Genomic DNA, 12,491 nt, shown 5'->3' on the forward strand with positions numbered 1-12,491 from the left:
TCAACTGTTCCCCTTCTCCACCCTTCAAAAATGTCAAGTGATCTTAATTCTGGTCTTTTCAACTTCTTCACAACCATTGTGCAAACTATATTATAACAGTTTTTTTCTGGGTCTGGATAGCAAACAAATCTTTCAATGTTGTAGGACAGTGTGAAATTATTAGGGAGCTGGGCAGAACCCTCCTGTAGATTGCCAGCTGGACTGCAGTATGCTTATTCAAAACATCCGTATGTAATCTCTGGGCCAGATCAGGTTCAGGCACAAAGTAGTCTTTAACACCAGAAATTTATGAGGAACTCAAATTCAGAAACTACCACACATTTTTAACTATCTATATGCCTAATGAAATCCACAGCAACACACAGTATTGTAGGCAAGCACCTGAATCAGTGTGACAGGCTGTGAGTTGTAACACCCTTTTAAACTTACCAGACGTGACCTTGGTTGACAATAATTAGCATATGGGCTTTGAGACTTTTCCTCCAGCTACTGGAAGTAAGCTCGTTCTCCAATTCTCTGGATACCAGTATTCATCCCTGCTGATGATGCAAGTTGCTGATGGATAACCAGGGCAGTCACCTCTTTTCAGAGATTACAATCTCATGGTCAAGGGTAGCACAGTAAAAAAAAACCACAACCCAAAACATTACTATTGTTTTCAGAACACAAACTAGACACCACCTTTCATGTCACTCAGTTCTTTACCAATTCTTGCAAATGCTGTTTTTCTTTGTTCCCTTTCACAGAAACCTTATTTGTCCAGCCTCTACGCTAGAAAACACCATTCTAAACACCGAAAAGAAATTTAAAATCACACACTCCGATGATGATAAAGTATAGAAAATGTTTACATTTACCGCCTTCGCGGCTACAACAAAACCAAGGTCCTCCCGCCACTCGCCCAGGGGCGGCCCAAGACTTCGGCCGGGACCGTCCAAAGCCAGCCGAGAGGCGGTCGCGGTCTCGGTCCTCCCGAAGCCAGGTGCAGGTGGAGCTGGCGGCAGAAGCACCAAATCCTGCATTAGGGCGGAAAGTCTGAGATCGGTGCTGTGTGAACACCCCCGAAAACGCCCAGGGAAGCAGCAGCAAACGCCGCCGCCCCAGGCCGTGCTGGCGGGCGGGGGCCGGCGGGGCTGTGCGCTCCCCGGCCGCAGGGCGGGTGCCCTGGACGGCAGCCGGGAGCCAGTTCCTGCCCTCGCGGTGTCGTCTGAGAAGGTGGGTGGATTTTTGGAGGGAAGAGAAAGCGCCAGCCGGGAGGCAGGGGAAGGGGACATGCTCCCCACCGGCAGAGGCAGCGGGAGCCGCCAGCGCCGGGAACGCCGCGGCGGGGGAAGGGGCAGGAGCCCCGCGGGCCGCCGAGTAAGAGGGGCCGGCTGGAGGGGCCGAGGGGCGGCGCCGCCGCCCTTCGCGGAGTCGCGCTGCCGGCCCGGCGGGCTGGGGCGGTGGTCACCCCTGTTCTTGTCAGGGCGCGGGCGGCCTGCGGCGCTGGGACGGACCCGGGGCCTGCCCGGCGATGGGTTGTAACGGCACGGGGCAGAAGGGGCGCCGTGCTAGGGCCCGGGGAAGCGATCGCAGTGAGCGGCACGGGGGAGACGGGGGAGGCGGCAGAGCCGCGCACAGCCCTCCGCCTTCGGGTAGGCGCTTGCTGGAGTGCCCCGCCGAGCCCGGGCCGGTGCCCAGGTAGCCGGGGGAGCCCTGGGAGGAGCCCAGGGGGGCGTAACCGGCGCGGCGCGATGGCCCCAGTGCCGAGACGCCCTAATTGCCGCCGGCGGGGCCGCAGCGGCCGCCGGCTGCCGCTGTCGAAGCGAAGCAACGTCTGTGCGGGGGGAGGCCCAAGGGAGGGGCGCGGGCGGGGCGTGGGGCGCGGTGGTCTGATCGCGAACGGCTCCGGCTACGTAGTCGGGGGGAGGGAGCCGCCTGCGAGCGGGGCAGACCCGCGTAAGAGACAAAAGCTCGGCACGGCCTCGGTGCTGCCGGAGGGGTCTTTTGTTGCCACTTCTTCATCAGGGCTTGTGCGCTTTCTGCTGCCGCCGTCCGCCCCGGCACGCCGCTGGATGCAGTCGGGGCGGGAATCGTGAGCAGGCGGCGGCTTCCGCCCGGCCTGGAGAGCGAGCGGCCCCTCGGCCCCCGGTCCCGTCCTCCTCCTCTACCAGTTGATCAAAGTTCGGCTGGGCTGGGAGCGGCCCTACCGCCCCGCCGGCCGGGGCTGCCTAAACAGCGCTGCTCCCTCCGTCCTCGCTCCCTCCGGCGGCGTGTAGCGAAGTAGGAGGGAGGGGACGCCTCCCGCCTCTCCCCGCTTGCCCTCTCCTCCCCGCGGCTGGAGCTCTGGATAGGAGGAGCCGGAGGAAGAGGAAGATGACGAGTGGGTGCAATTAGCCTAACAAGGGACGGGCGGCGGAGGCGGTGGCGGCCCCGCGCCGAGGACTGACACATCTGCTCTCTCTTCTCCTCCAGCCATGAAGGCAGAAGCCGGGGAGCGTAGCTGAAGCCCAGGGTCGTTCGGGTGCTCTTCCCTATGGCAACCGCGTGAAGGGGCAGACCCCCGTCCCCCGGCGGCGGGGCTGGGCTGGCCGAGCCTCGCCTGGTGTGCGCGAGTGGCTCTGGCGTTGGCTCCCGCCTCTCGTCCCTTCCCTTCCCCGATGTGGGCTCCAGAGGATTTGTGCCTCCTTTGTAACCGGGAATGAAATAATGGCGACCCGGTGGGCAGCGGGGCTACCCGGCGGAGATGGAGACAACGAGCCCCCTCCGGGCGGCGGCAGCGGCGCCGGCGGCCAGGTAGGAGCGGCGGAGGCGGGCGGGGCGCGGGCCGTGCCGGGCGGCCGCCTCCCGCCGCGGGGAACGGCTTGGCTGGAGCGGGCTTAATGGCCGCTCCCTCCCGCTCTCCCTCCCTCCAGCTCTCCCTCCCTCCCACTCTTCCTGCCTGCCCGCCCCGGAGTTGCTGGGAGTTGGACGCTGGGAGTGGTGCGGCTCCCCAGCAGCGGAGGGGAGGCAGCCGCCCGGCCGAGCGCTCGCCGCGCACTCGGGGCACCGCTCCCGGGCCGGGCGGCGGCTCCGCTTCCCGCCCTGCGGAGCCGCCGCCGCCCTGGCCCTCGGGACGGAGGTTTCCCCGGGGCCGCCCCCTGGGCCCCTCGCCCCCCTTCCGGCCCCGCGGGCAGAGCCTGGCGTGTCGCTCCCACGCCCAACCTGCCCGTCCTGGAGGAGCGCTTCGCTGGGCGCTCAGGGGTACGGCTGCGTTCCTGTCACATTTCTACCGTGATGATTTTTAGTAGAAATCAGGGTCTGGCCTCTGTCTGCTTGTACCCTGTGCTTGCCATTCTCCTGTCTATCCGCAACAGCTTATATTAAGGATATTTGTGTCCATAGCAGTTGTTGCTGGAACGATCCTCTGTGTGTTTAGTTCAGAAACTTAATAGCATGCCCTATGGTGGCACCATTGCATGTTTTGACTTGTAAGACAAAGTTTTTAACACAGAACCGTGTCTGATCCTTCTGTACTCCCTATTAGCAGTAATAAATGTCTCTGAAAAAACCATGAACTTCAGATTCAACAAAATACATATAACAGTTTCAGTAGACTTGTTTTAAGATTTGTCTTAAACTTTATTTACAAAGATAAACTTGATTCTGTATTTCTCAAAGTTAGAGTATGTATGTTGTGCTGAAGAAAAAGCTGATTTAAATCTGCGTAAGGCTATGAGATATATGCCCTTTATGTAGGTATTCCCCCTTTTGTTTCCTGAAGTTGAAATACAATTGACTGATTTTTAAACATACAGAACTTTAATTTAAAAGTCCGGGTGATTTTTGGATTGGTTGTGGTTTTTTGTTGTGTGGTTTTTGTGGTTTTGTGTTTTTTTGGTTTTTTTTTTTTTTTTCCTTATGACACTGGGTTTTGGTTTACTGCTATCTTGAATTCACCCTTTTGCCTTCGTCTGAAAGTGTTACATATGGTATTGTAGGGTTTTCTTTTCTGCTATCACCTCAATTAAGAGATTCACACAGTCTCTCAAAGTCAGGTGGGTTGGGTGAGGATGAAATTGGAGTCTTAAGTAAGAGCAGAGAAGATGTAAAGGCTCTGTGATAAAATACAGCTGAAAAACAGTTGCATGTTTGGAGAACCTGTTCTTCAATAGTTCAGATAGTGTGGGAAGAAGGAGAAGACCACATGTCTAAGGGTAAAAATGAGTATCTGCTTTTTAATTCTGTCATATTGAAACTTCCGGGCTTTGGCACTGGCTCTTGTCATAATCTACCTCTCCCTATCGTGGTAAGCCCTAACAAGGTCTGTGGCACTTTCGGAGCTCATCATGTTAAAGCTGTCTAATTGGGGACTACTAATAGGTGTGGAATTGCAAAATGGACTGCTCTGCCTGTTCTTTTGCCAGGCACTTACATGTTAGAGTTAAAATGTAACTGGTAGAAAATGCCCTCAGACGGGTGACTGCCTCGATCAGAGCAGGCCTGATGTAATCTTTGCTTGAACTTAGACGGCCCTGGTGAATGTATGATCAAGGTTGCTATGCGTTCTCCGTTGCCTTCGTGTAATATTGCTGCATGTCTTAAAGTTCAGTTTATTTTCTTACAACTTCATTTTCCTAGATTTGTGTAAAATGCCAAGAGAGTGAGGATTTGTGGCTTGGCATCTGCTCTCTCAGTTCAGTTGATGGAGTAGTTCCTGTGTACAGTGCTTCTTGTGCTATATGTGAACAAATCCTTTTAATTGAAGTCTCTCTTGCTGGTATTGAACAGTAAGAATGGCTTTTCTGTTTAAAAAATGAGAAAACACCTTTAAGGAAAGACAATTACTATTAAAAAGGGACTTCTGGTTTTCAAAAAAATTGCTGCAGTTGCAGGGGTTTGTAGTGTTCTAGCACTGATCTGCAAGGTATTAGCAATTTTGGGAAATGATTAATGGTTTTGGGATACTGGATCCCATATGGTGTTTGCATTATAATGCAGTAATTAGGTGATCCACATTGAATGTTTAGGTGTAGACCTGTACAGACAGCAGCTTGTCATGAGGAAGACTCCAAGCATAGCTGTTGTTCACTACAGTCAAGGGAGTTGCAACAGAAATTAGGATTTTTCGATCAGTTTAAGGTTTTGGAAATGCACAACTGTAATCATCAAGGTTTGAGCAAGAACTGAAAAACTTGTCCTCTAGCTTCAAGATCAGTGGTCAGACTAAGAAAGGGAATGTCTGACTGAGAAGTGGTGCTTCTGTGAATCTTTGTGTACACAGGTAGGAGAATAGAGGACATGCGATTTGAGTTGTCGGATACTGCGTATGTTGGTCAATAATTGTGTTTTGTTGTGTTTTGTTTTGGACGCCTGCCTGCTCTGATACTAAGTTCTGTTTGGTCGTGCCTTGCCATGTTTTCTGTTTTTATTTTCACTTCCTTTTTTTTTGGTTTTCCCTTTGACACCATACCTAGTGGTCTTTCTCCCTTCAGAGCCCCTTCACTGAAACGATTGTTGTGAACAAAGATTGCACGTTCAGGCTTGCAGGCTCTGTCTGAGCATGGAGCGCCTGCTCAAAGGGACAGGTCACGTATTCTGCGCTCCTGGGGGAGCTGGCAGAGAGGGCCAGGGACTCTCAGGGCTGTTTGCCATTCTGTTTGAAATCTGACACACGTTTACAAATGGAAGAACTGCTGGGCTTATGTTCATAAGGACAGATAAGTGAGAGCGTGTTCTTTCTGGCTTTTAGATTAATAAGCGTTGGCTATCTCTGTTCTGTCAGGTTGTAGTGGTGTTTTGCTGGAGAGTTTAAGCCCTGCTGAGATACAGCCAGTACTGCTTCAGTCACAACATCCCACAGGCCTGTCCAGGTCTGAGGCTGGAACTGGTGTCTTCATTAGTGTAAATTTAATTTTCCGTCCTTTTGCCTGTAAAAGCACAACAAAAAGTGCTTTTATTTTTTGGGGGTTTTTTTTGCTTTTCTATTCCTACTGTTTTGCATTTAAAGAATTGCTGTGTCTCTTTGTGGTATAGTTTACTGTTAATCTGTATTAAAATTACATCCAGAACATTAAATGCAGGTTGAAGAAAATATAAGCAACAGTGTTTGTGGCCTTAAAAGCCAAGTTTTATTCTTAACAATGCTATTTCCTCAGTTTATGAATACTAAAAATACTTTATCAAATAATTTTATTAAGACTGGTGTTTTTCTTTTGGTTTTGTGACATGTTTTTGTTTTGCTTAACAGGTGAGTTGTTAGGAATAGTGAACAGTCTTTAGTGATTCCCCAGAGCTTCTGTGTTTGTCAAAAGTTAGGAATACCTTTCCAAAGACTTCTGTAAAATTAAAAGAGGTTTATCAGTACTTGCTTTGTAATCACAACTGTTCAATTTCAGAGCAGAAGAAAACCCCACAATATTCTCACTCCTACACCTTATCAGAGAGAGCACAACTGCGTAAACTGAGGAGAAGCATGTGCTGGGTCAGGAACCAGGGAAGGGCAATGGTGGCACTAAAAATAGAAAATCATTTGCCTTCTTGCTAACAATAATGAATAGATTGTTTACTGTTTTAACAGCCTGGTTGGGATTACATTGGTAAACTTCAAGTGGTGACTCCCAGGTGTTACATCTCTCTACTATCCGAGCAGAATGTCAGTCTTTCTGTAGTTATGCCTGTAAACATGTGAACTGTTCTGGAACTCTCTGCTTTTGGGTACTGGTGATTTTTCTATGCCTGATACTCAGACACTGGAAGGTTTAATTGTAATGTTAAAGATCAGAATTAGAGAAATCCATTTGTAAGATTTTATATGTCAAATAGTACACAATACTGGTTGTTAGAAGCGTACATTACTTAGGTGATAGAGAATTCTGCCCAAAGCTTCTGTTAAATAAAATCAGTATAAATACCAGCCTTACCAGGAGTTTTGGTTGAAGCTGTTTAAAAAGCTTGAGTCAAATCCTGTTTAATCATGCAAGCGTAACGCTGACTTCTGCTCTGATTTATGTCAGCGTAAGCCTAGGGTAATTTGACAAAACATGGACCTCTTCCATGAGGAAATGTTATGTATTTGATAAGTGACAATATGAAGCAGGAAGTCGTTCCTTCAAGGAAAGGAAAATATCTTCCTTTGCATTCCAGTGTAACTGCATTTGATGTGTTTTTCTAAAGTGACTTCTTGCTTCCCAGTGGTACGAGTTTGTTGATTGTACCACTTTGGTATAATTGTCTGGAAAAAAAAAAACCTTTTGCAAGAGAAATGCAGTGGCCTCAGAGTATCTTGAACTGTGTATGAAATAATTGCATTTATTGCATGCTGTGTATGCATTATACAGCTGAACCTTTTGCTTTAGCAGGTTTGACAAACATCAAAGCACTAAGTTGAGTTTTTTCTCTCTAAAAGCTATTTTTAATAATTTTTATCATTAAGATGCAAAAATAACGTCTGCTACTTCAGACATATTATTTCACGTCATTTGTGTTTACTTAACATGCAAAAACAATTGAGAGAACAATGGAGTTAGGGAAGTGGAGGTTTTTTTATCTTGCTGTATGCATTTGTGATCTTGTCCCTCTTGTACCTTTGAAAACATCTTACTGTAGGTGGAAAATGAAATCATAGCTGAACAGTATGGGCTCTGAAAAGAGTAAAAGATGGTATTTTTTTTCTTTAATTCCCTGACTACATACATATGTGGCTGTGTAGATGATGACTGTAATACAAACATGTGCAACCTGTGAGCCTTACTAAAAAAAAAATACTACCTTTCTAAGGAAGTCTAAGTGGCACTGTTAGGCTAAGCTGTTAGGAGTATATACTGGTCCTCTGAAGCTGATGTTTTGGTTTTTTTCTCTGATAACAACTGGAAGAAAAAATTGAGGTTTTCTAGCATTCAGAGGTTGTGTGCTATTCTTCCTGGCAGTTGTCTGTGTGTTAAATTGCGTAGAATAGGAAAAAATTACAAAATGATGTTAAATGAAAACAAGATTGATTTCTTGTGGTTAACAGGAGTCACTGTTGGAAAAAAAAAAAAAAACATGGGTTAGCCCTGGTATAAATGTTGAGGCTTCTAAAATGCATTGAAACAGTCTGAATTGACAGTGCTCCAGAAGTCAGTTTGGTGGGCTGTTAGATTTCATGATTGTGGAAGCTGTCAGAGCCTACGATCTCGTCAAAACCTTGAATTTAGGGCCTTGCTACAGAGGAGGTGTTTGTCTGCCTTATCAAAAGGTAATGGATATGTACTAAAAATATGTTATGCTAAGCATAGCACACAGACATTGGATGTGAGTTATGTTGTCTGATCAGATTGATGTATTTTTACAGGAATCTTGTAACACTTTGCCTGTTTATAATACGAAATGCAGATTATTATAAATGCTGTGGATTTCTGCTGTCCAAATCCTTCTTATGTCTTGTAATTTTTATTATTTTTGCAAAGACACTTCCATGGTATTTTTTGCCCATCATCCAGTAGTAGGCACACACAGTAGAAGTATAATGGGTGGGAGCAGTGACATCAAACAGGCTTTGATTTTGTTCATATCAGAGGCCTGACACATCTTGTAAACCTGAAAGTGCATAATCTTAGAGTTGGAAGGTGGGATTAAGTTGTTTTATGTATACAGTTCTTGAGTACATAAAGGTTATTTAATGGGAAGGCTTCTTCTGTGGTGTGTTTTTCCTTTTTATTTATTTATTTATTTATTTAACCATGGTGAAATGCATTTTTCATTTACTCTAGATAGATGGGAATTCTGGCTACTCCTTGAATTGTTGTTTACAGGGAACAATTTTCAGAATTTACTGTTTGGTGACTGCTGTTGGATTTGAAGAGAACTCTTCTGGGGAGGTGATATTAGAGTTTAGCAACTGGATCACTTTGTAGTAGGATGGTAAAGATTAGGCACAACTGTATGCTTTGTTCTCTGCACCTCTGTGCTGGGGGACTAGAACTACTGCATTTTTCTGAATTGTGTTCAGCAGAAAGCGTTGCCGCTTTATATTTTCTGTTCTAGATTTTTGCCTTGGGAGCTTGTAGATCAGAAGTGTTTCAGTGAAGCCTTGGGATCTGTTGCTGCAGCTCTCTGTACAGTGTGCTTGAGAGAGCCTGATACAAATCATGTTAATAAATATTTGGCACTGGGCATGAGAGGTTCTGTGTGGGCATTCTGGAAAAATACAAACAGCTGTTTAGATTTTGACTCTGGCTTGCAACCATGAGTATACACCTTTGGGAGTATAGGTAGTAGGCTTATTTTTGTTCTAAATTTCTTTATTTCCATTTGCCAGCAGCTGCTGCTTTGGTGAGAGTGAATGAGGTGCCTCCTTAGAGGACATGGCTAATTACAGATTGTCTGTTGGTGGAGGGGGGCACTCTGAGATAGACATTTTCTTTTATGTGTGTGTCATTTGCATAATGTGTTAGGACACACAGTATGGACTGCATTAAGCACTAGCAAATATGCTGTAGGGAGTAATCTTGCACTGGCATCACTGAGTTGGCTGGATAATGTAATCTTTGTATTTTAAATTTTGAGGTTTATATTTGTCTGTTTGAGGGGCCGGGGACAAGAAATTAAAAAGAAGACCACAGCTGCAATTGGTACAAATAGGTTGAAAAGAGAAACCTGGATTTGTGTGGGGATTTTGGTGTTTGTTTGTTGTGGGTTTTTGTTTGCTAGGGCTTTTTTTTTGGGGGGGTGGGGGGGTGGGGATTGGTTGTTTTTTTTTTTTGCCTAACAGAAATAGCAGTGTGCCCTCCTGTTGGTATATGTATGCAGATCTCTTTGTACGCTTGACGGAGTACTATTTCTTATTGAAACTTTATTGCAAACCACTCACCCTTTGAAAGACTGTATTTTGTTCTCTCCTAGTTTAGTTTTTCATCTAAATACTTGGGTCTTTTTGTATTAAAGTTTGTGACATAAGAGAGTGAACAATCCTGTACTAAAAAAAAGTTTTAAAAAAATCAAGGCTTCTTAAATTGTCTTAAATATTAGTGTTGAATATATCTCTGTACTTCTTAGTCTAAGCGTGCGGGCAGAAAAGACTAAAATTCAAATGCTGATGTGATTTAAAACTTGGAGGTGAATAGGTGTCTTGGATACAACTTGTTCTGTCCATGGGATGAGCAAAAAGAGAATCTTTTAAATTCTCAAGAATCCCTTACAGATCACTTGGCTTGTGGCAGATAGATACAATGTGTCCAGTGATACCTTCACAGCACTGAGGTGAACTTCTCAATTTTGAAAACTAAAACTGAGCTCAATCTACAACTTAAGTTGTGGTTTTATATTGGAAAACCGCATATGTGGAGATGTTCAAAAACTGGTTTGTGGTGCTAAAGTCATGTGGACTTCAAAACCATAATACAATTCCAGTTATTTTTGAGGAAAACACGACATTATAACTTGTTCAAGGTCTGTCCTGATGTAAGAGAATGTGGAAGTGGTTAATTTCCTAGGAAACTTGACAGATATTTAAATACAATTCTTTAATTAAAGTCTGTTGTAGTTTACACGTGTTTAAATGTATATGTCCTGAGTTCCATAATGTTTAAGAGAGCTAGAGGTCAGTCAGTGCTTGCAGGAGTATGCAAAGCTATCAGAATTTCCTTTTGATGCAAGAATTGAGAACTGAAACATTTTGTTTTTGTTGTTCTTTTTGGTTAGCAAAAGAAGCAACAGGTCTAGTATGTGCTCCTCAAGCAGGTGACTCTTCTTACCTGTGGGTTCTGACCTGTTTTTTTGTAAGATAAAGATCTGGTTAGGGTTATCTCCAAACGAAATGCTGCAGTTTTCGTGTAACAGGCTGTCCCATTGCACTTCATGCTTTGTTATTGTTGCTGTGCTTTTCTTCTCAGCTCTCTCTCTAATTTTGATGCAACTTTAATAAGGAGCCTGTGACTCCAGTGAAAAATATTCCCATGTATAGCCACAAACATTCCTTATTCATCAATGGCTGTAATATCTGACTTGTTCCTTCTTGCATGCATTTAAAAATTTTATTATCCTCAGTCACCATGCTAAAAGGTGAGTAAGTAAACTTTGCCCGGAGTAATCAATTTTCATGGCAATTTTACAGGCCTTCTGCTCCATTCTCTGTACTTATATGGGTCTGTCTAAATACAGTCTCACATTTTCTGTATGCTTAAGTTACTTTCTTAAAAAAATATGTTGGAGAAGTTGCTTTGGAGCTGCTTGTGAGGTGAGATTTAAACATGATCTTTCTTAAGGAAAAAAGAATGAATGGCTTGTGTGCTGCTCTGGGGTTTTTAAAGTTTCTCATCTTTTCAAATTAGCAATAATATGAAAGTTGGAAGAGTGAAACAAGCAAACATGAAAAACCTTCAGTATTAGTCACAATCTGTGCATCTGAATCAGATGCTGAGGTAATTCACTAGCAGTAAGTAGTTTGGCAAGCTGGTATTCTGATCCTGATGTTATGGAGGTGATCTTACAAGGTGATCATGCTTGTGTCTCTTGTTAGCATTTTAATTTTTTTTAAACATGAGGAGTAAAATTCCTGCTTTTTAAAAATACTGCGTACAGAACCAAAATGGTCCTCGTAGCTGAGTCTGTGCAACAAAAGGTTTTTTTCTGTATGAAAGTGTTACAAAATATTATGTTGTATAATGGCTGCTGGCCAATACAGGTAGCATTTCATAGCCCATGCCCTTTAGGTGTTTTTTGTGAGTTCAGGACTGTAGCTGGTTTTGAGTATTTTTCTCTCCATTTGCACTGTTGACTGAGGCTACGATTCAGCTGTGTATCTAAATAGGTCTGGTAACTTTCTGCTGTTTTCATGAGTTAAATGGCAATGGAGAGATAAAGTGCTTTTTTTTTTCTTTGTAGAGAACTTTTGCTTGCTGATAGTTATTCAGATTAGTGTAGATGAATTATCTGTGCAGAAATGCTGAAGGACCTTCTTCAGCACTAGTTGGTATAAAATATGTGTAAATGTCGAAGAATTGTCACATATAAAATGCTGAGAGGTAATGATTAAACAGGAGCTCATGGGTGAAATCTTAAATGTTCTGGTAGGTAACTCCACAGATTAAAGAGCAGCTTAATGCTTGGTGTTGGTCAAAAGAGCAAATCATCATCCATAGACAGTGTTCTCTGTTAGGTTTCAGTATATAAATCTATATTGCACTTGGAGCTTGTGTATCTAGGTCCCATCTCCCTTCATTTTTCCCCATCTCAGAAACAATGTAGTACAGCTGGAAAAGTTGGGGTGAAAGGCTAGCTATGATAATTGAATATGTGGAGTTGTTTGTGTATCAAAACCAAAAAAGGAAGCTAGGACTTAGCAGTTTAGGAAAGAGGAGAATAGAGACAGACAGGTGGTGTTGAGATATTGTAGCTTTCTCTGTTTCCATCTTGAATTTCTGTGGATCAGCTTTATCCTATCTACACCAAGAACTTGGAGGTGTCAGATGAGTATGGTGGAGTGAGAACAAGCAAAAAGAGATGGTCCTTTGCATAAAAATTAAGCTGGTTACTCTGCACCATAATATTTTGGA

The 12,491-nt window shown here is 44.6% G+C and overlaps 1 protein-coding gene across 7 annotated transcripts in view; it reads left to right on the forward strand.

Moving 5' to 3' along the window:
* Positions 1 to 1,098: 1,098 nt before the first annotated feature.
* Positions 1,099 to 12,491, forward strand: part of ARHGAP21 (Rho GTPase activating protein 21) — a 115,613-nt gene continuing 104,220 nt past the window's right edge. For 4 of the 7 annotated variants that reach the window (XM_082287534.1, XM_082287540.1, XM_082287537.1 and 1 more), the window contains exons 1-2: positions 2,057 to 2,362; positions 2,455 to 2,775. In XM_082287534.1, the coding sequence (XP_082143660.1) occupies positions 2,689 to 2,775 (87 nt within the window). In that variant the 5' untranslated portion in view covers positions 2,057 to 2,362; positions 2,455 to 2,688. Of the gene's footprint in view, positions 1,216 to 2,056; positions 2,363 to 2,454; positions 2,776 to 12,491 lie in introns of those variants that run through there. The other 3 variants (XM_082287538.1, XM_082287539.1, XM_082287535.1) reach the window with 2 other exon arrangements.

The sequence above is a fragment of the Coloeus monedula genome, assembly GCF_965178545.1.
Source record: "Coloeus monedula genome assembly, chromosome: 1".
NCBI lineage: Eukaryota > Metazoa > Chordata > Aves > Passeriformes > Corvidae > Coloeus > Coloeus monedula.